We start from the raw sequence: 25,050 nt of genomic DNA on the forward strand, positions 1-25,050 counted from the left end.
CTCCATCTTTAATTCTTAAGTGTATCTGCACAGAGAGAGATCTCGAATTCATACCGAATTTAATTTTAAAATAAATATTACAAATATGCAAAAAAGAATTAAAAACCTTAGAGGGTTAAAAATTTTGTTTGGAAAAAAATAAGAAATAAAAAAATCACATATCCACAAGTCTCAAAATTCATTATTTTTACATTCCTGTATCTCTCACAAGGATATAACTAATGTAAATTTAACTGTAACATAATATATTGGTAAAAAATATAACTATAAAAATTAAATTTTTTGGGATGTGTGTTCTGAGCATCCCATCCATCAACTTACTTCAAATTAACCTCCCTACTTATAAAGATTAATTATTTTTTTAAATGTACAAAATTCCTTTTGTACATTTTGAATATTTTGATATCTACTGATTATTAATGTATACTGATATATCGAATAGCCAAATTTTTATCTCTTGTACGAAAGGTTGAGGTCCTAATAAATTATATTGCACACGATATATTTAAAAAAAAACAATGATAGTACCTCTCCCTTCCTCTGGTATCCTCTTCGCACAACTTCACAATTTTCCGTCTCTGCATCCAGATCGCCGTGCGTTTCCGCCGCGAATAAGGCTTTAATCACTCGATACACTTTATTGCTCGTTTATTCTCTACTTTACGTTTTAACAATTTCATGGTGTGTGCTCTTTCATTATGCGCCGTCACACTCGCTCTCGCTCTCATCTTTCGTATCCCGCCGTTCATTCCGCTCGTTCATTCGCCCACGATTGCTATGCACGCGTGGCTCTCGACGGAAAACGGTCGCGCTGCGAGAAGCGCGAATCGAAACTTCCCTTCTTCTTCGAGGTCGATTTCCAAGTGTTTGCGATTCGCGCGATTCTGGATCGTCCTGGATCTCTCTTGCGGCCAAGATCAATTTTCATGAAATCGCGTTTCGAACTGAACGCGCTTAATCTTTAGAATAGGATTCCTATATAAAGCTTAAAAACGCGAATGTCGTGAAACCCGTATCAGACTATGCACTGTCAAAAAATTTTATCATGTGAAATTACGACAATTATAGTGAGTGACTTTAATAGTGGAAAAAATTACTGCTTATATAAATAAAATTATCATTTTTATAGTAATTAAACGATTTGCAAAAGCAAATTTAGATTGAAGTTAAGTTTAGAAATATTTGCGTAATAATTCAACAAATTACGTACAATTTTTCTTAAGACTCCTGACTACTCATCACGAATCTTCGGACTGATGAATTCAGAGCGAGAAAATACATAATGAAAATACTTGTGAAATATATTAAAATATTTTTCAATAAAATAATATTTGCACTTGATAGAGTATACTTGTAAAATATACCGAAAATTTTCCTTTTATTTCAAAATAGAATAAAATTGTATCTATCTTAAATCAATAGCTGTTATATAGCTTGTTCGTTTTCTAATTAAGATAATTCAATTTCAAATATATAGTTATTTGTTGATTATCGGATCACAAAGAGAGTTTTCGGTATATAAAAATCTATTCTATCGATTGTATATACTGTTTTATTAAAAAAATACATTTGAATATAGTTTGAAAGAATTTTTTTAGATATTCTCACTTCTGACATCATAATTCAAGACGGCCGTAATGAACAGGCAGGAAGCTATGTTATTGATATATATGATTTACAATTGATTGTAAAAATACGAATATAATATGTGTGATATTATCATCATGTTATATCTGTACAACAATTTGTATATTTACATCAAAACTATAAAATATATAATACTATTGTCATTGTGTGTGTAATTTTCCATTTAACATAAAAATAAACAATTGGAGTTAAAAATTTTACTAATTTTGTAAAAACACAATTTTATATATTTTTACTACAAATTGTGTAATTTTTACACATATTATTTATATAAACAAAATTAAGATCAGAAGCGGATTTTCGGATAAATTTTCGGATTTGCAATACAATCAAACTGAAATAATAATATTCCCCTCAAATTAAATTAGATCTTCGATTTGATGTTACTAACATCTTAAAACCTAAAGAACTTATTATTGAAAGATGTTACTTCAGTCGGGATTCGAGTCTGGATCTCCCATGCGAACGTCCTTCCAATTCGATCTCCAAGGCATGTATTATATTATTTATGTAACTTTAAATACTTCTTTTACAGTGTACGTACACTGAAAACAAATTTACTAAATTTTAATAAATATTTGTTTGAATAGTACTAACTAAATACTTACTAAATGTAAATATATATTTATTTATTACAAGAATTATTAATTTAAATATCTTTTTTATTGAGTATAACTATTTACAGTAAGTAAATGCTTGGTATTATTCAAACAAATATTTATTAAAATTTAATCATTTTTTTAGTGCATTGAAGATTGAACATTGAATGGAAGATTAGAATTTCATAATTTAATGAGATAATTTATTTTTAATCTATTTCGTTCTGATTAATTGAAATCTAATCTCCAACTTGCAATTCTGCAATGTAGAGATATATTCTAATACGGGCGTGAAACGCGTAACAGCATAGTTGTCGTTGAATATCGCGATTGAGATCGCGAGCTCATGAAAATTGGCGCCGCTGTCTCGAAACGATCGCTGGGAATCGAAAGAACGTCGTTGATTAGACATCTTTGAAGGCGCGTCCGTCACCGACGAAGCTTCCGGCACATCCGGAGAACGCGGTCAGCCTTTCGTTCAGTGGTCCAAATTATAAAAAAAAAACGATAGGATCGATATATTTACAGATCGATCGTGCTTTTTTCGTCCTCATCTTCATGATCTTAAATTAATCAGCCAGTAATGTACAATGCCGACATTCCTCATTCGCACTTTCTCTCTCTCTCTTTTTCTCGCTCATTCTCTCTTTCTCTCTCTCCTGTTCGATCTAATAACTAGGTCTCCGTATAAATATAATATGTATCTATATATCTATGTATAAGTGTTCGGTGCCTTTAGACTAATCTGATGACTAAATGAAAATATAAAAATCTATACGTCAGAGCTACGGTTGCTTATTTATTTATATGATGTCGCGCGGATGACCGGGTCTCGCAATTCGCGAGCGCTGCTGCCGCGCCACATCTCGCGATTTCATCGCAGATATTGTGTGTGTATCACAAATAAGCGCCGCGTGGCCAACACACGGCAGGAAAGTTGACTGAAACGGTTTGAAAGAAAAGCACGAAAGTAACGAGGGCTTATCCAAAATGTTTTTCAAGATGCCCTCGTTATTTCGTTAATAATTTCTCTAACAATACTCTAAAAGCAAGCACAATTGTCGCAAGCACCTTCCTTGCTCGAAGTTTCTTGAAAAGTTTCTTGAAAAGTTAATCACTAAATGACTAGAAATAACTCACTAAAAAAATTGGTTTCTAAATATACTGTCATAATGTAATAATTAATTAAATCGTTAATTTGTTAAACGAGTTTTCGAAGGGCCCTGTTATAATGACGTCGTTAAACAAAAATAAATTTGCTGGCAGTCAAGTGATTAACAACAACGAGATAAAAAAAGTTTCGAGATCATTTTTCGAGCATTTTTCACACTCGCTTCCAACTACCAATAAGTTCAAACCGCTGATCTTTTTCCCCTGAAATTTTATTTCGACTCTGGCTTCTATTAAAATTTTATTATGAATTTAACGGATTCATACTCTCCTAAGGAAATGCAATTCCTGCTTCCTACGAAGCTGTATCGGGCTGCTCTAAAAATTGCAGGGTTATAGCGAATGACAGAGAACGCGATCTCTACCATTTAGCGTTATCGTAGTTTCTTCGATCGCCAACGATCCTGGATTGATCGTTTCTCAGACTTGATTGCACACGATCCGCAATAACAACAACAAGGGCGTTAACACAAGCGACTCGAGTAATCATAAATAAATTAAGTTTAATTGCTAAGTAATAAAACGTTAATTACATATGTCAATGATAATTAATTTAAGTTTACAACACACGTCTCGTGCAAAAGTGTAAAGAACGTTTGTCTTTTTTTTTCTTTTTTTCGTGCTACACTCAATACCATTGTTGTCTTTTGTTTTTTTCTTGTTACTTATGTTGCGTGTATGTGTGTGTATGTGTGTCTCTGTCTGTCTGTGTGTGTGTATGTGTTTAATGATTCTCGACTACAATAAGCTCTTGGTAAAACGTAGTAACATTGTAGTTTACAGTAGTTTACAATCGCCTCTCCTCGCGGCCCCCGATCGCGGATGCGTATATGTGTGTGTATGTGTGTCTATTACATAATTACACATCTCGGTATCACATGCCGGGATCGAATCCTCGCCCCCGTTCCCGCGCGTTTCTTTTTTTTTTTTCAGATCGTCGGAGGATCCGTCCCCGCGGACGACGGCTCTTCCGAAAAAGAGGGTAGATGACCTCCCCCGGAGGTCCCTTATCAATCCACGTAGAAAAGTGGATTAAATCGAAAAGGATTTTGTACAGCACAGATTTCCAAGGGGACGACCTAAGGACGTCCAGTGAACGTCCTATGTACTAAGTACGTTCTCAGGATGTTCTCAGAATGTTCTCAGGATGTCCCACGGATAAAGTGTGTTGTGTGGGGGGAGGGGGAATTTGCGCGGCTCTTACAGTCGCGAGTTCGATCCCGTCATTTTCACAAGTATCGATCGTCGGCCCGTCGACCGCGCAAGAAAATTCAATGGCACGAACCGCGAACCGTCGCAACACAGCGTCGCTCGGGCTCGTATAACCACACTTGGTTGCCTCTACTAACGGATATACGTAATCGTATAAATAAATTAATGACTCGCCCTCTCTCTCTCTTTCTCTCTCTCTCTCTCTCTCTCTCTCTCTCTCTCGCTCTCTCATTCTCGACTTATATACGCACACACACGCGATGGACACTCCCGATCGATTCCCGCTCTCCTACCGGCGTTAACACCCCATACCCGGATTTATCGCTCATAACATTAGGTTTGTTTTTTATCGCTGCGCTGAACTGCCCTAGAATCTTTCCTTCTCTCAAATTTCAAACATGTATCTATTTCACTTTAAGTACAAAAGGTGTATAGTTCAGCTGTAAAAAACAGACATATTGTCACCGCGATTGTCGATAAGAATACTAAATACGCTTTGCAATCTCTTTCATACAGCGCACTTTATCCGAGAGATGTCCTAAGAACGTCCTTGGGATGTTCAGAGGACACATGGACGTCCTTCGGGCGTCTTCAGCGTGTCCCTTGGAGGTCTGTGCTGTGTATGGGTTCACATATTTTCCTCGGGCGTCAGTTTCACGATCACGGACGTGGCGAATTGCGATTATGTGACTCACCGGGCTTGAGGTGTTAATCACAATTCCTCTCGGTGGACGAGATTATCCCCGCGACAGGACCTCTATTTTTTTTTCACTCCTTCCTTTTCTGAGGAATGGATTGTGACAACGAAGCGCACGATCGCGCCTTTCTCGATTTAACGCGCGTTTCATTCTACGTGAATCTACGTACGCTGTTCTTCGTCCACGCCGATTTTTTTCTGACCGGAGACACATTGTCCTGCGCCAACCGCGACTGCCATCCACTCTCTCACTTTACATCCGGAGGGTGGACCAGCAATCCCGCGCGTATACGCCTCGCGGGTTACAATAAATATAATAATAATAATGTATACCTACTTTTGCACTTGTATTTTACATTATTTCGTCTCTGATTAACTAATCGATACCTTATTGTCGTACGAACTGCTCTCGTGTTTTCTTTCTTTTCATCCTTCAGCTCTTTTTCGTTCCGTTCGAGAAGAAACCGCCATTCCAAGAACTTTTTTGAGAAGTCTCTCTTGCTTCTCCTGTTTTTCCTTCTCTCTTTCTCTCTTCCTCTCTCTCTTGACTCACTTCGATCGTAATTTACTTGTGAAAAACCGGACAAGCCGAGACAGCAGTCACAGTATAGGTCGTAGTCTGCGTTTGTTTTCTCGCTCTTCCTTCATTCTACACGGTGAAAAATTAGAGTAATGTTGTCTCCTCTTTAGCCTCGAACGGACGAAAGTGACAGACTGTTCCTTCTGCCTGAGAAAAATCTCATTGAGGCTTTTCTGGTTTGTTTTTTCCTCCCTCTGTGTCTTTTCATTCCGTCACATTCCGCCGATTCTCTTACCCCTGTCCGTGGAAAAACGAAGTGAAAATTCTCTGCGAGTGGGGTGGAAACTAGATCGATATAGACACCTAATATTGTACGTTGTCGTCGTCGATAGTTTCTAATCCACTGGATATGTGTCACGTAACGATGTAACTATTGAGACGAACCCTCTCTCAGCGCAATATATAAATAGATCATCGAATTTTATTCTTTCGCACTCTCTCTTCTCTCTTTTTCTTGCAATCACTCTTTCTTTCTCTCCCTCTCACTTTCACGCTCAAATTTAAGACGCGCAATAGTCGTTATCGATCGATCGATTGACTTAAAGAGATCGCTCGATAATCGCCTCCGCGACGATCAACACCGTCCGCCCTGATCGGCGGTAATATTTTCCGTATTTTTTATATATATATGTATATATATATATATAATATAATATATATATATAATTTTTATTTATATACTTATGTCCATATTTATATTCATATTTGCATTTATATTATATTTATATCTGTATTTATATTTATATTTGCATTTATGTTTATTTATATTGTATATCAATTTATGTATATTTATATATATATGTATATTCTACGCTCTCTCTCTTTCTTTCTCTGGTTTCTCTCTGTTTCGTTTTTGTCTTCTACGGTGTGTATGTTTCCTGTCTCTTCTTTAACTGCACGACATTTTACGTTGCATCTTATTTCTTCTCTTGTATAACAAAAACACCTCGTGCATATGCCTGCCGTCGCGCAGCAATTAGTAATCATCGTAATGAAGTAATTGTAGCGATAATGTACCTTTCTCTCGCGACTAAAATTGTATTTACACTCTTATCGTACACCGTCGATCCTGTCCATCATGTATGTGCATTCCTCTCGTGTGTGTGCCTCTCTCTCTCTCTCTTTCACATACGTGTCTTCAAGACTAAATAACGAGTTCCGACCTTCATCTTCGTCGCGGATTAAGCTATAGTTCCTCCCGTTTCGGCAACAAATCAACAATCGTAATTTTCTTTCTGAACAATCAAAACATTTGTAAGAATTATACAAAAATCGTAATAAAATAAATATAAAAATTCTCGCAATAATTTCCTAAAAATACTTAAATACATTAAGATATCAACATCCGCGCACTGCCGTCCAAATTGCAAGATTAAATTATAGTCGATTACTCCTATCAACCCAGTAAAGACCGATTAAAAGTGACATTCTGGAAACGTTCCTAGGATGTTCCTTGGATATCTTTAGAAGATTTCGTGTTGTATGGCAACATCAATGTTATAATTTCACACTCAATAATGCAGGTATAATGTAACACTTGTGTTACATAACAGTTGCATTGTTGAGTGTAAAATTATAACATTGATGTTGTGTTCTCATATCTCGTCCTGATATAAACTGCAATGTTCACGAAACTTTAATATTCTAATAATGAATTTAGAAACGAAGATAATCTGCAAAATGCATAGCTTCTGTATAGAAAGTACTCGTGGAAATCTCAAAAGCACATCCAGAGAACGTCCTACCGTCCTAAAGAGATTCCCAAGACATCCTTAGGATGTTCCAAGACATCTATAGGACGTTCCTCAGATAAAGAGAGCCACAAGTTACATTTAGCTGGTGTTTACTGAGTTATTTCCGTCAGTTGACGGAATCATTGATCACTGAATTGCCGGAATGGTGAAGGAACACGAAAGACGCGTCTCGCTCTTGACTGCGAGGTAAATTCTGTCGGAATTCTCGCACCTTGTCACGTTCGTCGCGCCTGACAATGTGAATCATCCCCAACCGAATCGTCTTCAACGAGGATGTAACTCTCACAAGGGAGAATTCGACGCCCTCGTTGATCCCGCGTTTTTCTCTCTCTATCTCTCCATTCCACGGTTTAACACAGAGTCCTTTGAACATTTTCCCTCAAAAAACAGCGCGATGCGAGCACGCGCGCACTTCCTCTTATATATATTATCTTATTTATAATTAAACACTGTTATTACAATAATATATATATATGTTTACTTTGTACTATATATGATCTTAAACCGACGACCGAGGAGGCCGCTCGCGTCTCTCTTGGTACCGTGGATTAATTCTTCGCGTCGGAAGGGACGCTCGCATCCTTTCGCCCAATCAGGAATCAACACAGGCTCCTTTCGAGGCGAATGCGAGCCTTTCCTTTGCCGCGTCGAGCCGACTGCCGATTCGCCATTGGGTTTTTCAAATCCAAAGCACGGAGCACTCAAGTCTCCAAAACAAGTCTCAGAATTGTGATGCTCGCTTTGAATGACTGTTTATTTGAGACGTCGTATGTGATAAATTAATAATAAATAATCAGAGTAGCGTCGAGATGCTAATTAACGTGCAACGTTAAAGGGGGAAACGTGTATCGGTGTGTAACTCGGATTCCTTAGAGAGGAGATTGTTGCTGTTGTTGCTGTTGTTGCTGCTGTTGCACGAAAGCGGTAACATACCTCGAGTCGCCATGCACACTAAGGGGATTCGATATAACTTTACAAAATATTACACAATAAATTACATGCTCTCTCTCTTTCTCTCTCGCTCTCTCTCTCACGCTCTCTCTCTCTCTCGATGATGTAACTGTTGTAGCTTTTGAAAGCTATTTCCAAACGCATCCGTTCTATCCTAAAATATAATAAATTAAGTAACATGTTGTAGGTAACTTCGCCGAACGAACATCGAACGGGCGTTCGCGTGCAAGAAGGAGATGTTCCACTCGCGAGACGAATGATCGCACATCCTATGAACTCGCACGTCGATCGACCGATTTTTCGTGCTTCTCGAGAAGACTGATCTCAGCGTATCGAGAGTTCGTCGCTTTTTAAAAAATTTCGATTAGTTTGTCATTGCAAATGCATATATTTTATGTATTTATTCGTTCTGTTTGTCCAATCTAGAAATAATCAAAATACAGTGACTGCCAAAAGTTTTCGGCCAATGTAATTTTACGACAATCTATTTTTCGGTTTATATTATGAGTTAATAAAATTCTTGTTTCAAGAACACGATATTTTAAATATTAGAATATATTAAATACTTGCGTACTAGATTTTTATTTGTAAATATTGTTTATCGGAGCACAATGTGATAAAATTATTCGTTGACTGGAAAGTGGCAGCCACTTTTGGCAGCTACTTATATATATTTCTTCCATTCTTTTTTTCTCAATGGTACAAGTTTTCTATGGTCTTTGGATTACAAGCATCCGAAGAAATTATAAAAAAAACTTTTAATCATTATTGAATCGATAAAGCACGTGTAGTAAATTTATTTTCGTAATCAGTTTCGTCCCTCGATACTCCTGGATCGCTTTGTCAATTCCTGATTGAATCTCAGTGTTCACTCGCGATTCATTCTGTATGATTAATCCGACTAGCATAAATGATCCTCTCCCGATCGCACAAAAAAGTAGAAGAGCATGATATAAAATGTCGTTCCAACGAAATCTTGTAGAACCGATCGCTCGCCACATCTCGCGACGTCGTGTACTTGTATGTGTGTTTGTGCAGTGTGTGTGTGTGTGTGTGTGTGTGTGATGTGTTTGTGTGTTGAAGCACAAAAGAATTCTCGCTACGCAGGAGCCACAGACGCGAAGTGCAAGTCGGCTAGAATGCACTTTTCTGCAATCAAACGTCACACCGATTCGTTCTCGCCCGGCTTAGCGAACGCCGCCCCGCCGCTTACGTAATAAAAGTGTGTACGTGTCTGTATGTCTATCTGCATACGTACGTGTGTGTTATTTTTCTTCCTTTTTTTTTTTAAGTATGTACAATAGCACAGCACAATTGCAGTACGATATCGAGTGCGGCTCGCTAAAGTCTCTCTCTCTCGCTCTTTTTCTCGCTGCTTTCTCTCTCTCTCTCTCTCTCTCTTCTCACAGGCTCTCACTCATTCTTTCTGTCTCTGTCTCTCGTACACAACGGTGCAGCCACCCATTTTAAAAATTGCTCTCTCTCTCTCTTTCTCTCTCTATCTACCCCTCTGTTCTTTCCTTTCCCCACTAAACCTCCCTCCCGCCATCGGTTCGCACAAAAGAGTGTCCACTCTCTGATATACATGTTTATACATACATATATATATCACTTGGCACGTGTACCCTCACACGAAGCCACTTTGAAAATTGGTTCACGTTTCGTCTGACCAACGAGGACACGACGAGCCCGGTCGCGCATTTAGCGCGCCGCTGATTGCGCGATCATCATCGAACCTCACCGCTAACTCTTTACGTGAAAAAAAACGCCGTTCGATCCTTCAAGGAGATTCGGTTTGTTTTTAGCGATACGTGCGTGCGGAGTGCGCAAGAAAGTCGCGCTGTTCCTCTTGATCGCGCTGCGCTCCACCTCTAATAAACTGAGATAGAAATATGGTTTTACAATTTCAAATTAAATTATCGACAATATGTCCGATGTTGAAGGTTTCGATTCGAACCACTAAGCAGAACAACGAGCCACAATGATGTCAAAATGACATTGAAATGAATTATTACTGAAAAGTGACTTTTAATGGTCAGTTTGGAGTCATTTCGATGTCATTTTTATGTCAAGTTGACTGATTGAAAAGTGACTTTTAGTAGTCCTGTTTTAGGAGCCCTTTTGATGTTATTTTGATGTGTTCTACTTGAAACTGAAGAAGAGGCGAGCTCGAGTGCGTCTCGAGAAATCCGCGAGAGGAAGCGCGCGACTTTAAATACACCCCGTGTAGTATCGGAAATCGCCGGTCATTTATGAACCAGCGAACGAAATAAAATGTACTTAATCTTAAACAAAAGCGTTAACGCACACAGTAGGATTCAATCGCTGGTGCCCAAGTCGCTGCTTTAGCTCGTGACGTATCTCGATCGGGCATCCGGAGACCCTTCTCGAACTTTCGCACTTTACCGTGCGGCAAGGGGCAGGGCTAGTCTCGAGGATTAAGAAAAAGTGGAAAACGAGCTTTTCTAAGTATTTACTCGCCCCCGATTGTCAGAGCGCCCTTTCGTGCAGTTTTACTCGACATTCGCCCTCGCGATATCCCACTTAAAAGCAGCGACCGATTCTACTCTTAAAAAGAGAAAGAAAACAAGGTAACAGGCTAGACTAAACGCCCCGTTTCGGGGGGTGGCAAATAAATTCGACTTCAGCCGCGCGCGACCTCGCGAAAGGAAGAAGAAAATAAAGAAAAACACGAGCGCTTTCGATCACCCTCGCACTTCCGGCGCCGAGGAGTGGATTCAGAATTCGAGGTTCTGAATTTTGACTAGAGATGAGGAACCGCCTTGGTCCCCAGTTTGACGGGGCAGGCAGTCCCTCTTGGAACTTATTACAGTGGACTAGAACGCTTAGAATCGGACACGAAGCGCCGAGTTTAACGGATTTAACTTACGCTAATATGGCAAACTATGGCACGAAGTTTGCGAAGTGACCGAAGTCGAGATACGCGACGAGTCGTTAAAATGCGAGTCTTAAAACTAAGTTCAACAGAGCTCGTCGCGAGAAAGACGGCCCGCTTAATGTGAGAGACAAATTGTGTGTGTGAGAATAATAAATATATAAATACGAAGAACTCTCGTGTGAAAAATTAAGTAGAAATTATTGCATGTAATCGATATCCTCCAGCTCGTTTACTCGGACATCGAATCGTCTCGTTTCTCGACTTCGAACGTCGATTTAGGAGATTTAACGTGAAACGATCTGTCGATTATAAATACTCGGGAATGCACTAGCCTAAAAAAAAAACAGAAATGTAAGATCGTACTTCGATAGATCTGATTCGGATCGCTTTGCGGGAGTCGTAATGATCGATCGCATTCAGCGGTTAGGACGCTCCTGCTCGACACAGCTCGATCTTAAAAGACAATCGTCGACACGCTTAGCATATATACGTAAAACGGTGATATTATATATCAATTTTTCTAATTTCTAGGAAGAGATGTTCTGGGAACGTTCAGAGAACATTCTCTGGACATTTTTAGGACGACCTTGGAGGTCTGTGTTATATGGTAAATATTTAAAATACTTTGAGTTTAACGTTGCTCCAAGTGCATTGTTTATCAATGGCTAAAACTCACACATTGTACTTTATTCGAAAAACATTTTGAGAATATTCTCTGAACGTCTTTAAGACGTCCTTCAGAGATCTGTGCTGTATGGGTAAATATTTAAAATTTTTCGAGTTTAAATTTGGCTTTGCTCCAAGTTGATCGTTTATCAATGGCCAAAATTATAATTTCTCAGGTATTTGCGAAGGACGTATATTCACACAGTATACCTTATTCAGGTGTCGTTCTGAGAATATTCTCTGAACATCTTTAAAACGTCCATTGGAAATATGTGTTGTATGGGTAAATATTTAAAATTCTCCGAGTTTAAATTTCGTTTTGCTTCAAGTGGATTGTTTATCAATGGCCAAACGTCAAAAATTATATTTTCTCAAATATTTTTGAAGGACGTCTAAATATTTAAAATTCTCCGAGTTTAAATTTTATTTGGCTTCAAATTGACCATTGTCTATCAACGGCCAAATATCAAAAAGCTTAATAAAGACTTTCGTTTATTTATTCATCGAATAAATAAGATAATTCTGGCGATTTTTGTTGAGTTAGTTTGAAATAGCCAATTATCAGCAATATTCCCGAGATATTAGAAAGATAGACATGACTTATGAAGACCAGTATAAAATTTGCGAGGCGTGTCGCGCGGTCGTTTATAAGGCTCGAGCGTGTCAGCAGGGATACGTCCACGAGGTGATACGCCGCCCTTACGAGAAGGGCAGCTCCTCGTCGGGTGACTCGTCATGGTACTCCTCGTGGTCGGACGTGTGTCACAAAACGTCGCTCGGTTGGCGCTGGCCGATCCCTATCGTGGGCGACAACTGTTCCTCCTCGACCGCGACCGCCTTCGGATCCTCGTCCTTCCATTTGTCCATGGAGCGGCGTCGGGCGTTCATGAAGAAGTTCCCGACCGTCGTCGGTTCCAGGCCCAATTGCCTCGCGATTGTCACCTGCATCTCCTTCGACGGCCTTTTGGTCTCCTGTGAAGAAAAAAGATCTGTATATATTCTGCATACATCAAGATCTTTGTTTTGATACGAATTATTTTTAGCTTCACTTATTGCATTCCATATTATTATTTAGTTATTATTTTACAAATCCCGCTTATTCACAAAAATTGTACTTGATTCATAATGCAGTTGTTCATGCAATTCGCGGATTTTAATTATAATGGATAAATATTGCTTTTGGTATTTTTGAATTTTACATTGAGGATTCTGAGCTCATTGTTGAATCTTATTATTACATCGAACGGGATCAAAGCTTAATGCAATACATTATCATTTTATTCGGTTATCAATGAGTAAAAAATTGTAATTTAACTTTTAACAATCGATGAAATGTATCTGATAATGGCATAATACAGTTACTTTAGAACGCTATATATTGAATTTATACATTTCCCTGTTTGATTTATACATTTCTGAAGTTTGCGAATGAAACGAGATTTTTAGAAAATGTATAAAATATGCGAGGAAAGGGATTTAATAAAATTATGTTAAATATCACTTAATGGTTTTAATATTATCATATACGATGTGTCTGTATATAGTAAAGATAGTAAGATATTCTATTGATTCAATTGCTGCTGAATTAATCTATTCGTCTCTATGAAAGATCCACATTCAGATTCAGATTCCAAGGTATAATATACTCGCAGAAGCCCCTGTGTGCTAATTTCGACTGTGTACGTGAAAGTATTGGCTAGCAATAATTGTTACTCCGGCAATCGATACACTCTACCTCAGTAGAGTCACGTTATTGATCGCGCCGTGTTGGGTAAGAAACATCGCGTGGGAAGAAAACGTGGTAGCCCATTTACCACAGGGAACTGTTTATCGTTCACCAATATACTACCGAACATGTGGTGGATTATCGTTGAACATGTCGTAAATAATTTTTGGAATATTTCTTTCGGTCGCATTTCATAGAAAAAAAAAGTAAAAATTTGTTATACACGCAAACAATTAATTTACACCGTATGAATACGTAATATTTAAAGAAACATTTAGAGAGTATTAAAGTAGACGGACTTTTTTCAAAAATAGCTAAACAAATACGGATTAAGGATGTACCAGGTGTATAGTCTCAGTAAAAAATGACTGGAATTGAAAATTTAGACTTTCCGTAGATACAAAAATAAAATGCACAAGTAGTTCAATAAAGTCAATATTTATATATAACAATACAATTTTAATTTAAATGAAAACTTTCTCGTTTTACCTTAATTATTTTTAAAATGTATGTCTACTTTTTATTAAATTAATTTTTGAAATAATTTTTGAAAATAATTACGCGACAATATTAAACATGGTGAGCAATATTGAAAAAAGTTTTAATATTGCAGCAACCAGTTTGAGTGTTTTACATAATCATTTTAATGATCCAACAAAATTATATTCAAATCTACCATATATAGTTATACTTCGAGACAAAATCGTCTTTCCTGTACAGAAAAATTTATAATTGTTTTCATTTTGTTAAAAAGTACGAGTAATACATCCTCAAGGAAAGAAGAACATATATTTGAACAAACGAATTAAGCGAATTTCATCGAATTAATTAGGACCCAAAATCGCACTTTGGGTAGAATTTCGTAAAACATAAAAATCGGAAGCTTTTGCATAAAATCGCGTAACGTTTGGCATCTTGTATATCGAGGAAAAAGAGATATCTACACGATTTTCTTGCCGTCACTTTCGAAGGGCCTTCTCCCTCGACCAGCCAGCTAGGCAGGCTGGTAGGCAGGCAGGCGGCGGTGACGTGACGTATGTATACGCGTACGTACGTTCACGCGAAGCTTGAAACATACACGGGGCCGTGTGCGCGGCACAGTGGCTGTCAAGGAATAATCACGATGCCTCGTCGCGATAGTGTCCCGCATTTCCAACAATTGATGCCGCCGTTCTATGCGCGACGCGGCGCGACGGGCACCGCCTTCGTATTTTGCGGCCGCGGGCGCGCCGCACACACGTAAAGCCCCGTGAAGTGCCGGCCGCGGATATGCGCGTATCAATAGCGACGGCTATGTGCCTTAAACGAAGTCCGGCGTGTTCCGGCGCGAGTTAAGCGAAATTAACGTCCACCGAGTTAATTAAAGTACGCCTGTCGCACGCTCAGCGGCGACGGCGGCCGCCACCGTCGTCGTTTGAAAATCGAAACCTCCCCCCGGCCGTCGATCCCCCTCGCCCGTCACCGCGAATTAAATTATTAATTAATTTCGGGGATATTTAACGCGGCCTGAAAGCGCGCGGCTTGGTCAGCGCGACCCTTGAATTTGGAATTATTTAATCCTCTCGGGACTCGCGGCTATCTGACCGGAATTCGTGCCGGTTAGCTGGAACAGGTACGCGTGTGTCTGTGAAAATTTTATTATTAAATTTCAGTAACTCCTTCCTGTCCATAGTTGTCCATATAATCCTGTCCATATAATCGATAAGAGGTGTAACAAAAATTATCCGGAAGAGAAAACGAGAGAAAGAGAGAGAAAAATAACTGCAATTTGTCGTCGATTAAAAATGAAAACTAGAAATTGTTTTTTCATTTATTCTATAATCTGAATATTTCATCCCATACGTAAATGCATTTTTATCAGCGATTAAAGTCTTAATTCGACTTTGCAATATTATTAAATTTCAGTAATTTCTTCCTGTCTATATTGCTGCATAATCGATAAGAGGTGTAACAAAAATTATTCGGAAAGAGAGAACGAGAGAAAGAGGGAGAGAGAGAGAGAAATAACTGCAATTTAGAGAAATAACGTCAATTAGAAATGAAGACTAGAAATTGGTTTTTCACTATTCTATGATCTCTATTTTTGATCCTAAGTGTCTTTTTATCAGCAAAATTTGAATTCGAATTCCTTTTCTATCTATAGCTGTATAATCAATAAGATATGTAACAAAAATTATTCGGTAATAGACAAAATTAATATGAATGACTAGGAAATACCCTATTTTATTATTTATTTTATTAATAAGAGATTGGCCCATCATTTTCTTTTAATACATATTCTAACTTTGTTTGAGAATCACATAATGCTTGAAGAGTTACCAATAGAACGTTGTGTTATTCTTTAGCAGAGCATCTTTCAATTGCTCATATAAATAGTTTTAGAAGAGGAAATTTGCTTCTCACTCTATTTTCCAAAATTGTCTTCTGTACTTCGAACTTCAATACTTTTCCTGGCCAATGTAATCGCTTGATTTAAATATCATTTGTAGATTTGAAGAGCGGAATGAGAAACAGATTTCCTCTTCAAATATTTTAAATAACTGAAAGATGTTCTGTTAGAAGAATGATGTAACATTGTACCATACACTGTAATTGCTATATTATTCAAGCATGTATGTCATTATTCCAACAACAATAAAATCTGTATATTAAAGATAAGCACTAGTCAATTTTTTATTAATAAAACAAGTAGATTTCTTCGGTGTTCACATTATTTTGTCGCCTGTATCCGGGAAAAAAATGTTATATATATGGACATATTTTATATATAATTATATATAATTGTATGTAAAATATGTTAATTTTTTATTATAATAATTATATATTATACAATTGTATATGAAACATTTTTTCTCGGGGTAACTGCAATCTCATATCGATTAGAAATAATTTTTTCATCTATTTTATACTATATTTGATTTTATAAATTCCTTTTCATCGATAATCAAAATCTTAATTCGACTTTGAGTCTTCTGAACTCATTATGAATGTCTATATTGGTCGAACTATTAAAAAAAGTTGCATAAGAAATTTGATCAAAATTTAGCTAGAATTTGCGAATACTGTACGCATCTTACAGAGAGTGCTGAAAGAGCCTCGGTTATTTTTTTTCAAATCGGGTTAAAATTTCAATGTGAAAGGCACGTTGCGTCCCGCCTCGCGCTCCAGTCTCGAGTCCTCCAGTGCCGTTTCCAATGAAACGGAATATCAATTATCCTCGCAATTACAGCAATTAATACTCATCCGGATAGAGGCCGAGTCGCGCCGTAAAGGCGATGTGAGAGTTACTTTGAGAGTAATCGGGAGGGAGAGGGAGAGGGGAAGTGTGCTTCATACGTCCGGGAGCAAATAAAAGTCTCATCCGGAATCTCTGCGCCGCGGCCCATTATACGCAGCATCGGCCCTTGGAGTGTTTTTATTATAAAGGGCGCGTATTAATTATCTCTGCAATTAAAGCAATTAATAGCGATCGCCCGCAGGATCGCCGTGCACGCCGCGCGTCTACGCGTTGCGTAAAGACTCGGGCGCCGCGTTTAAACGGGCTTCCCTCTTGAAAGGGGTGGACGCGGGCATTCTCTTTTCGAGGGGAGAAATTTTATTTCTCCGACATATTCCCGGGTAGCCGCGTTAAACTCGTCCTTTTTTCTATTTGCTTATTAAAGGAAGTACGATCACCCCCTGCGAATCGCCCCATTATATCTCGAAACGCGATTCATTTAATGCGAGAGAAATATATCCTTCGGTATTAATCCCCCATTTTTTCGAACATCGTATTAACATTATTTCCGCGTGTACAGGCAGCGTAGAATATCTCGGTTTACATCAACGCGAACTTTCATCTGACTTGCGATATATCCAGCGTTTCTCTTATCAAATATTCTAAGGCACTCACGAAAACCGAATGCCGACGGATCAAGAAATTCCCGCGTGATAATCCGATATAATCGCGCGCGGAACAATCGGGGAAAGATTGCGCGCTGGAATGCGTAAAGTGGGCTAAGGTCGATTCGCGAACTATTTGGCGTTCATCCAGAAAGAGGGATGAGAATGAGGGTGAAAGAGACTTGAGGTGCGGACTCTTTTTTTTTATTTTTATTTCCTCGTGCCTTTCGTGTCCCGCGATCACACGCGAAGCGCGATCGCGATGCGATAAAAGGCCTGTGGACGTCATTAGCACAGTATAAGCAGGAACAGTAGACTCATTCTGTGTCGGCACCTTTGGTCTGAATGTTAAACGACCGCCATGTTGTGCGCAGGCAACTTATAAAAGCAAAGTTAGCTTCACTCTTATTGGTTGGCTTTCCAAATCCAATTGTAACTCTTTATTTGCTTAGAAGACATTGATTGGCGAATATTGCAATTGCCATGTTGTAGAAAATCAGAGATTCATGAAAGGAATGATTTAATTGGCTGTTGAAGGCTATGTTCTAAAATTCACTGTCAGCGCTGAAAATCTATAATTTACGTCATGTGACGTAAATTATACGTCTATAGATTCTAAACGATTTTTTTACGGAGTGAGTCTACTATTCTTAATTATATTGTCTCTTTAGGACAGCTTTGATAGATTTTTCTCACTTATGAAACGAAACGCCAATCGTTTCTGCTTCGTTATTCCGACTCGGAATTTCGTGGGCGGAAGCTGTGACCAGATCCCATTATTCTCGCGAGTGTTTCCACGAGGATCTTTGATCATCGCTTAAACGCGAGACTGTCGCGCCGAGCGTGGTTCCCCTCAACTGTTTGGCATAGTTCCCAGTCGTAAGCTTCGCACACGAGGCCAATACTATCGGCTTATGTTAACAGCTACGCACTCGTTTCTCATCAATGTCCCCGCCGTTCAAAGGACTTTCCTTGAGAATCTTAAATGCGAATTCGTTGTTTTCTATTAGGTACTTAATATACTCAGCAAATTTTATGTCAGGATAAATATCTGAATTAATAAAAAGGTATTAATTCTAAATTAATAATTGATTATTAATTAGTGGCATTATACAAAAGGAATTAATATCGTTATAAATCTAAAAAGACATACTTAAATAAAATTTCATTTTCTGAAAATAACTTTGTTGGACTATCAAAATAATTACGTATAATATAACTCTCAAGCACGATGAGCAATGCTGCAAAAAGTTTTGACATTTTAGCAACCAGTTTAAGCGTCCTATATAATCATTTTGATGGTCCAAAATTATTTTCGGGTCTGTACTTTCAATAAAATCGTCCTTTTTATGTATTATAGTGTAATTAAATGTGTTAAGAACGATATTTTTTAGATCTGTACGAATCGGATAAATTAACTTTTTAAATTAGACATTCTATTCATTCACACACGCATACACATGCACCGCACAATACACAGCAAATTACAGTATATTCGATCTGGAAAATTTACTCGTTTATTTCAGTCGAATGTTTTGCCACTTAGCGGCCCGAGTTCTTAATGAAATCGATCTGGGCATCGCCGCTTCTAATTAAATCAATCCGATTAAGCTATTCTTTCGGTTCGTTCCGATTGACTTTCAAACCGAAAATATTCATGAAATAGAATGTCAGGCTAATAGGCAACGCGTGATTCCTGCACGATTCTACAATCGCATTTCGGATTATTCCGTTCTATGAAATATCGTTCCAATAATCCGGCCGATCGAGCGGACTCGTCGAGATTTATCAAATTTGATGCGAACGACAAACGCACGTGTGCGTGCGCGCCGCGGCCTTACGCGCGTGCCGCGGCCGAAAAAAAAATTGATCATTAAGAGTAATACTCGCATATCCCTCCCCTCCCCCCCTTTTCGCCCCCACTCCGTCGCCAATGGCGGAAAAAAATTCTATTCGATCTAAAAGCAATCGCTTTTGCGACAAAGCAGAAAAGTTGATTTCGCAGAAAAGGCAATTTCGCGTATGCGCCCTCCTCCCCTACCCCCCTTTCCCCTCCCCGCGTCGCTATTTATGCGATAATTTATCGCCATCGGAAACGTGTTATCACTTTTCATTGTTCCGCATCTGCCTGTAATTGTAATCGTAGTTCGCAATAGCCGCGGACGTAACGAGATGTAGAGCTCGCGATTTTACGAGTTTGATTCCGCGGATTGACTGTATTAATGGACGTCATCGTTTTTTTTTTTTAATTTTTCGTTTGTCCAATAATGCGTCTTTTAGATCACGATTGAGTCACTCAAGTTGGCTGTTGCTATAGTTCCTTAATCGTTCTACCATTTTCCGGTTAATACGCTTGTCAAAAACGTTCAATACTGTTTAATATTCGTGGTCCGTTAATTAAAAAATGAATTTAATTATATATGAATTTAATTATGTATGTAAATATATATTATTATTACAATAATAAGTAAGTCTGTAAAATAAATAATAGCAAAGCATAAATTTTTTTGTAGTACTGAAATAAATGGCGGTTTACTCAAAAATTAATTGTCTAAAGTATAAACAGTTTTTGAATTCTTAACTGAGGAAGTCTAACAATAAGTTTGGACATCGTCTGATACTTTCAGGTTAACAATAGTATGCTTTTCAAACCATTTAAATTAATTTAGTATTTAAGCTGTTTATTCATACAAAAATAAATCTAATTTATAATAGTAGTTTATATCGAAATTTATCGAATTTCGTATTATGGATTGTGTTCTGAATATATATTAGTCTTTAAAAAAATATCATCAGTTGAATTCAAATATTTAGAAGAAAAATGGTATATAAAGGAAAAAATGACGTAAATAAAAATAAGGTAAAAGTAGTTTTTAGAGTTAACATAATATTTTAATAAAATTAATATCAGCGTTATTTCTAAAGAAATATAACAATTTGTGTGATTATCTAACAGTAAATTAACTGTTTAATATTACTGCCGTAATAATAATTAATATTAAAATAAATTTTTTCCCTCTCCTGAACGATTTTATATTTTTATCTTCCTTTTGTTCCTTCTTTGTTTCTTTTCTTGGAGTGTAACATGTAAAAATACTATTATTATCATTATAATAAGTCTGTAAAATAAATATTAGCAAAATAATAATAAATCCAAATTTCTTCGTAGCAATTCTGAAACAAATGAATCAATTAAAAATTATCTAAACGGTATTCTTCTTATCTAAAGAACTCTAAGTTTGGACACTCCAATATTTTCAGGATTTTCAGCTAACTATAGTAAGCTTTTAATAATATTTGAATCAGTTAAAAATCTGCAATTTATTAATCCAAAAATAAACCTAATATTATTATACACATAAATATTATTATTACAATAATAAGTGAGACTCTAAAATAAATAATAAATCAAAATATAAATTTCTTCGTAGTAAGCCTGAAACAGATGGCGGATGAATAAGAAATTGTCCAAACGATATTCGAACTTGAAGAACTCCAGTTGTTATCGTCGCACCGATGCGATTAGAGGAAACACGAGCTCGAGATGATCGAAAACGTGCGTTTTTGATCGCTATTTTTTTCCCGCCCATGACGCTAATGAGGAAACAGTTAATATCAATGGCCATTCTTGACGGCGACGGCGACCGCCAAGCAGCGCGGCGTTGCAATCAGAGGGGCTGAAATACGGAGCGCATAAGTAAAGAACCGGCCGCGAAATTATTCAAGACCGATCGATAAACGGAGAGAACGCGCGCGGTCGGTTGACGCAGCGCAACTGAATTTCAGGTATCCGAACGGCATGGCAGCGGAGACAGTGTTTTTCCGTCGCGGGGAAACCCCGAGACCAAACGATTTCCCCGTTTCCTTACCGTTCAAAGATACACTCTAAAACGTCCTCTTCAAAGAAAATTTTACTCGATATATTATAGTATATACACGGGAAAAAAAGTATATTGGATAGTTTAGCAAAGCCATAGCATGCTGCGCGAATTCAATCTGTAACTAAGAAGATTCGATGGTTCAACGAAGAAATTATTTATTTCTGTAAGATATTAGTGCGCTAATTCAGCTAATTTTTCACTACAATGAAAATTGCTTATGTAACAAGATTTCTTCATTGCAGCAACAAAAGTAGGTACACATCTTAGCTAGTATGTTTGTTAAAAATTTTGATCTACGTATTGGATTGACTTGCACAATAGAAAGTTATCTATGCTGTATTAACAAATTTATTGTGCTATTATAACTAATATGATTATTTATAATCGCTTTAATTAATTATAATTCATTCACAATTTTGTGATTTTTCTATTTTAACATAGAAAACTACTATATTATGGGCAGGATTGTCACAAAACTGGAAATCAGTGAAATGTCAAGAAAGTAAAGAATGGTCAGGGAAATTGTAAACAGTTAGGGAATTTTGCAAAATTTTCTGAAAAATCAAAATTCTTGGTTTCAAAAAAAATTTAATATACGTACATTACACTTACGCAGTTTCGGAAACAAACTACCAACTTAACAATTAAAAATGTAAGCAGTGTCGGCAATATTAACAAAAATTTACATTGCTATGTTGAATTGATCTCTCAACAAAATATTTAACGGTTTCCAAATCACGACGAAAATACAAAAAATTTCAAAATATCATTGAAAGTCAAGGAAAATCATGAACTTTTGGATGAGAAATTAGTGATAACCCTGTACGATCGTAGATTTACTTAATCAGTGAAGTTTTTAATTGTTTTAACAAATCTTTCTTCCCGTGATAGTACACATTACGTGTATATATATCTCAAGTAAAATTTTCCTTGGAGAGAACATTTTGGACTGTAGTCCAAATTAGGAATAATAGGCCGCGCGCACAAGACGCGTAAAATTTATTTCTCTGTTTACCCTCGGAACCAACAGCATCCCGCGGGGGGTGGAAACCGGGATTAAACGCGCCGACGACGCTCCCTCGTCGCGATCTCCGCGAGTAAATAGTCATTATTCGGAAAAGGGTTACTCTCCCCACGAAACTGTTAGCATTCGGTATTTAGAAGCCCTCGTCGGGGTTCTTACGTAACTTCGCGATTGCGTGTACCATCTGTTTCCTATGTCGTGGTTTACTTGGCGCGAGGGATGGAGGAGGAGTGCCTCGTGTAGAGACTACGTTTTAAGAAAACCTCTATCGATCCAGGAAGGGACACAGGTGTTCTCGCGAGTCGAATGCGATGAGTGCAAGTTCGAACTCGCGTATATATTATATACGCTTTCGACCGCGAAAGTTAGTCCCCGCTAACAAGCAGCGGATCAGTCAGCGGCGGTAGCGCTCTCTCAATATTCAATTGCCTGTGCATATCGCCGGAGGGGGCAGAGAAGAACAGAGCAATTACTATCGATTACAAGGGGTAAGAAGTTACGTGTTGTGTGTTAGTATATGTGTGTGTGTGCGCGCGCGCGCGCGGTACTCACTTTAAAAATAGCCTGTAGAGTACGGCGCTGAAGGTCTGTGAAAACCAGCCGCGGTTTCTTGGGGGCGGGCTGTTGGTGTTCTGCCTGGTTCGCCATCTCGTCTTTCCTCTTGCATGCTGAAATTAGAGGAATTCATGAGAGAGAGATAGATACAGAGACGGAGAAGAAAGAGAGATAGAGAGAGAACGGTGCGATTTACGCGTGTGTTCCCTGTTTACGTAAATACGACATGCAACTGGGAATGAAGATGTACATATATTTGGAGGTTTCTGATTAAGTTTGTAGAGAAGATTGATAATCGCTGGGTGAAATCTCGATAATAGCGCTTTAATTTCGATCTTTTTGGTGGTAATTGCAAAACTTAAAACTAATCATCCCTTACTTAATTCTTTAATTATTTTAATTAAACGTATTACTTAATTCATAATATTGTATTTTGCATAAATTATAATTCGCAAAAAATGGAGAAAAACAAAATAATACGATCAATTTTAAGTTTTACAGTTGGCAATTTTTAATCGATCGATCAAGTTAATCGGAAATAGTCAAACCGATCCTTAGACTTTTTGTTGCCAGACGAAAATCGATTAGTTTCTGATTCGAGGCTTCTAGAATCATAATATCTAACAATCATTCCGAGAAATGTAAGTTTCATGAAAAATTCAGAAATTTCAGGAGCCCAAAAATTATTAACAGTAGGATCAAATATTCTACATTTTAAGTTATGAAGATCCCCTGAAACTCGAGAGATGAAAAATTATGAGAGAAATGATATTTGATAATTACAGATTTATGCGTTTCTTGACATTGTTAATTGTACTCGTGACTCTATAAGATCTGTGAAAATTTACTCTAACCAAAATCAAGTGCCATTATCGAGATATGATCTATCTATACGGTCCGAAGCAACTCGGGAATGAGTCCCGACTCGGGAGGGTGGGATTCTCGCATCGCACCGACCGCTTAATCAAGTCCTTCAATTCGCATTTTCGTTTCCATTCATGAAACAGAAAGACCCCGACACTGGCGTGCCGTGACATTTTCCGCATAGTTCCACATCCTCGCTTCTACACTACGATAAACGGTCTTACGACGATAATCGCAATTACAGAGAAGAGGTGCAAGCGTTTGCGAACAGGATGTAGCGCGGGATGGGAATGGGAGGGAGGGAGGGTGGTTGAGAGAGCAGTTGTGGTTTTTCAAACGTAATTTAATCGTACTTACTTCCGCGTTGTGGAATCTGTGCAGCTGAAAGCAGAAAAAAAAGACCGATGTTAGTCAGTAGGAACAGGCTAAATGTCGCACGACCTTTTTCTCTTTTTTTTTGTATTTTTTTCTTTCTTTTTTTTTTTATAGGTCGTTGTTATCTTTTCTCTCGCCTCGTTTTCGCGCTCAAGACAGATATACATTAATAAGGGTAAATAGGTACGTAACGTAGCATGTACACAAGTCATTATAGGAAGGAACTGAGTTGCATACACGAATTTCAAACTTAGAGCTACTGGCTGACTGGTAATAAATCATACATATCACTAAGGGGATACGAATAGGGCAGGGGGCGGATGCAAGTGTGTCATAAAGATGCGCATTCTCTCTTTCGTATGAAGGTGACAAAGAGAGGAGCGGGATGCTGGCGTAAGAATCCGTGGATCCCTTTTAATCCGCGATTCCTCCGAAAGAGCCTAAGTCCGTGTCGTATTACACATTGGAGATTGAGGACATTGGAGATTAGAACTCGACTAGTCGGATCATTTTAATCCGTTTCGTTCTGATTGGCTGAATTCTGATTTCCAATTTACAATCCTCGATC

The 25,050-nt window shown here is 37.9% G+C and overlaps 1 protein-coding gene across 1 annotated transcript in view; it reads right to left on the reverse strand.

Annotated features, from left to right (window-relative positions):
* Positions 1 to 12,721: 12,721 nt before the first annotated feature.
* The window catches only part of LOC108731398 (hepatocyte nuclear factor 6), a 110,915-nt gene continuing 98,586 nt past the window's right edge, over positions 12,722 to 25,050 (reverse strand). The window contains exons 5-7 of the mRNA XM_018461720.1: positions 24,465 to 24,488; positions 23,241 to 23,356; positions 12,722 to 13,147 (exon numbers count right to left, since the gene is read on the reverse strand). Of these exons, the coding sequence (XP_018317222.1) occupies positions 12,938 to 13,147; positions 23,241 to 23,356; positions 24,465 to 24,488 (350 nt within the window). The 3' untranslated portion in view covers positions 12,722 to 12,937. The remainder of the gene's footprint in view (positions 13,148 to 23,240; positions 23,357 to 24,464; positions 24,489 to 25,050) is intronic.

This window comes from Mycetomoellerius zeteki, unplaced genomic scaffold, assembly GCF_001594055.1.
Source record: "Mycetomoellerius zeteki isolate Tzet28-1 unplaced genomic scaffold, Tzet1.0 scaffold101, whole genome shotgun sequence".
In the NCBI taxonomy this organism is placed as follows: domain Eukaryota; kingdom Metazoa; phylum Arthropoda; class Insecta; order Hymenoptera; family Formicidae; genus Mycetomoellerius; species Mycetomoellerius zeteki.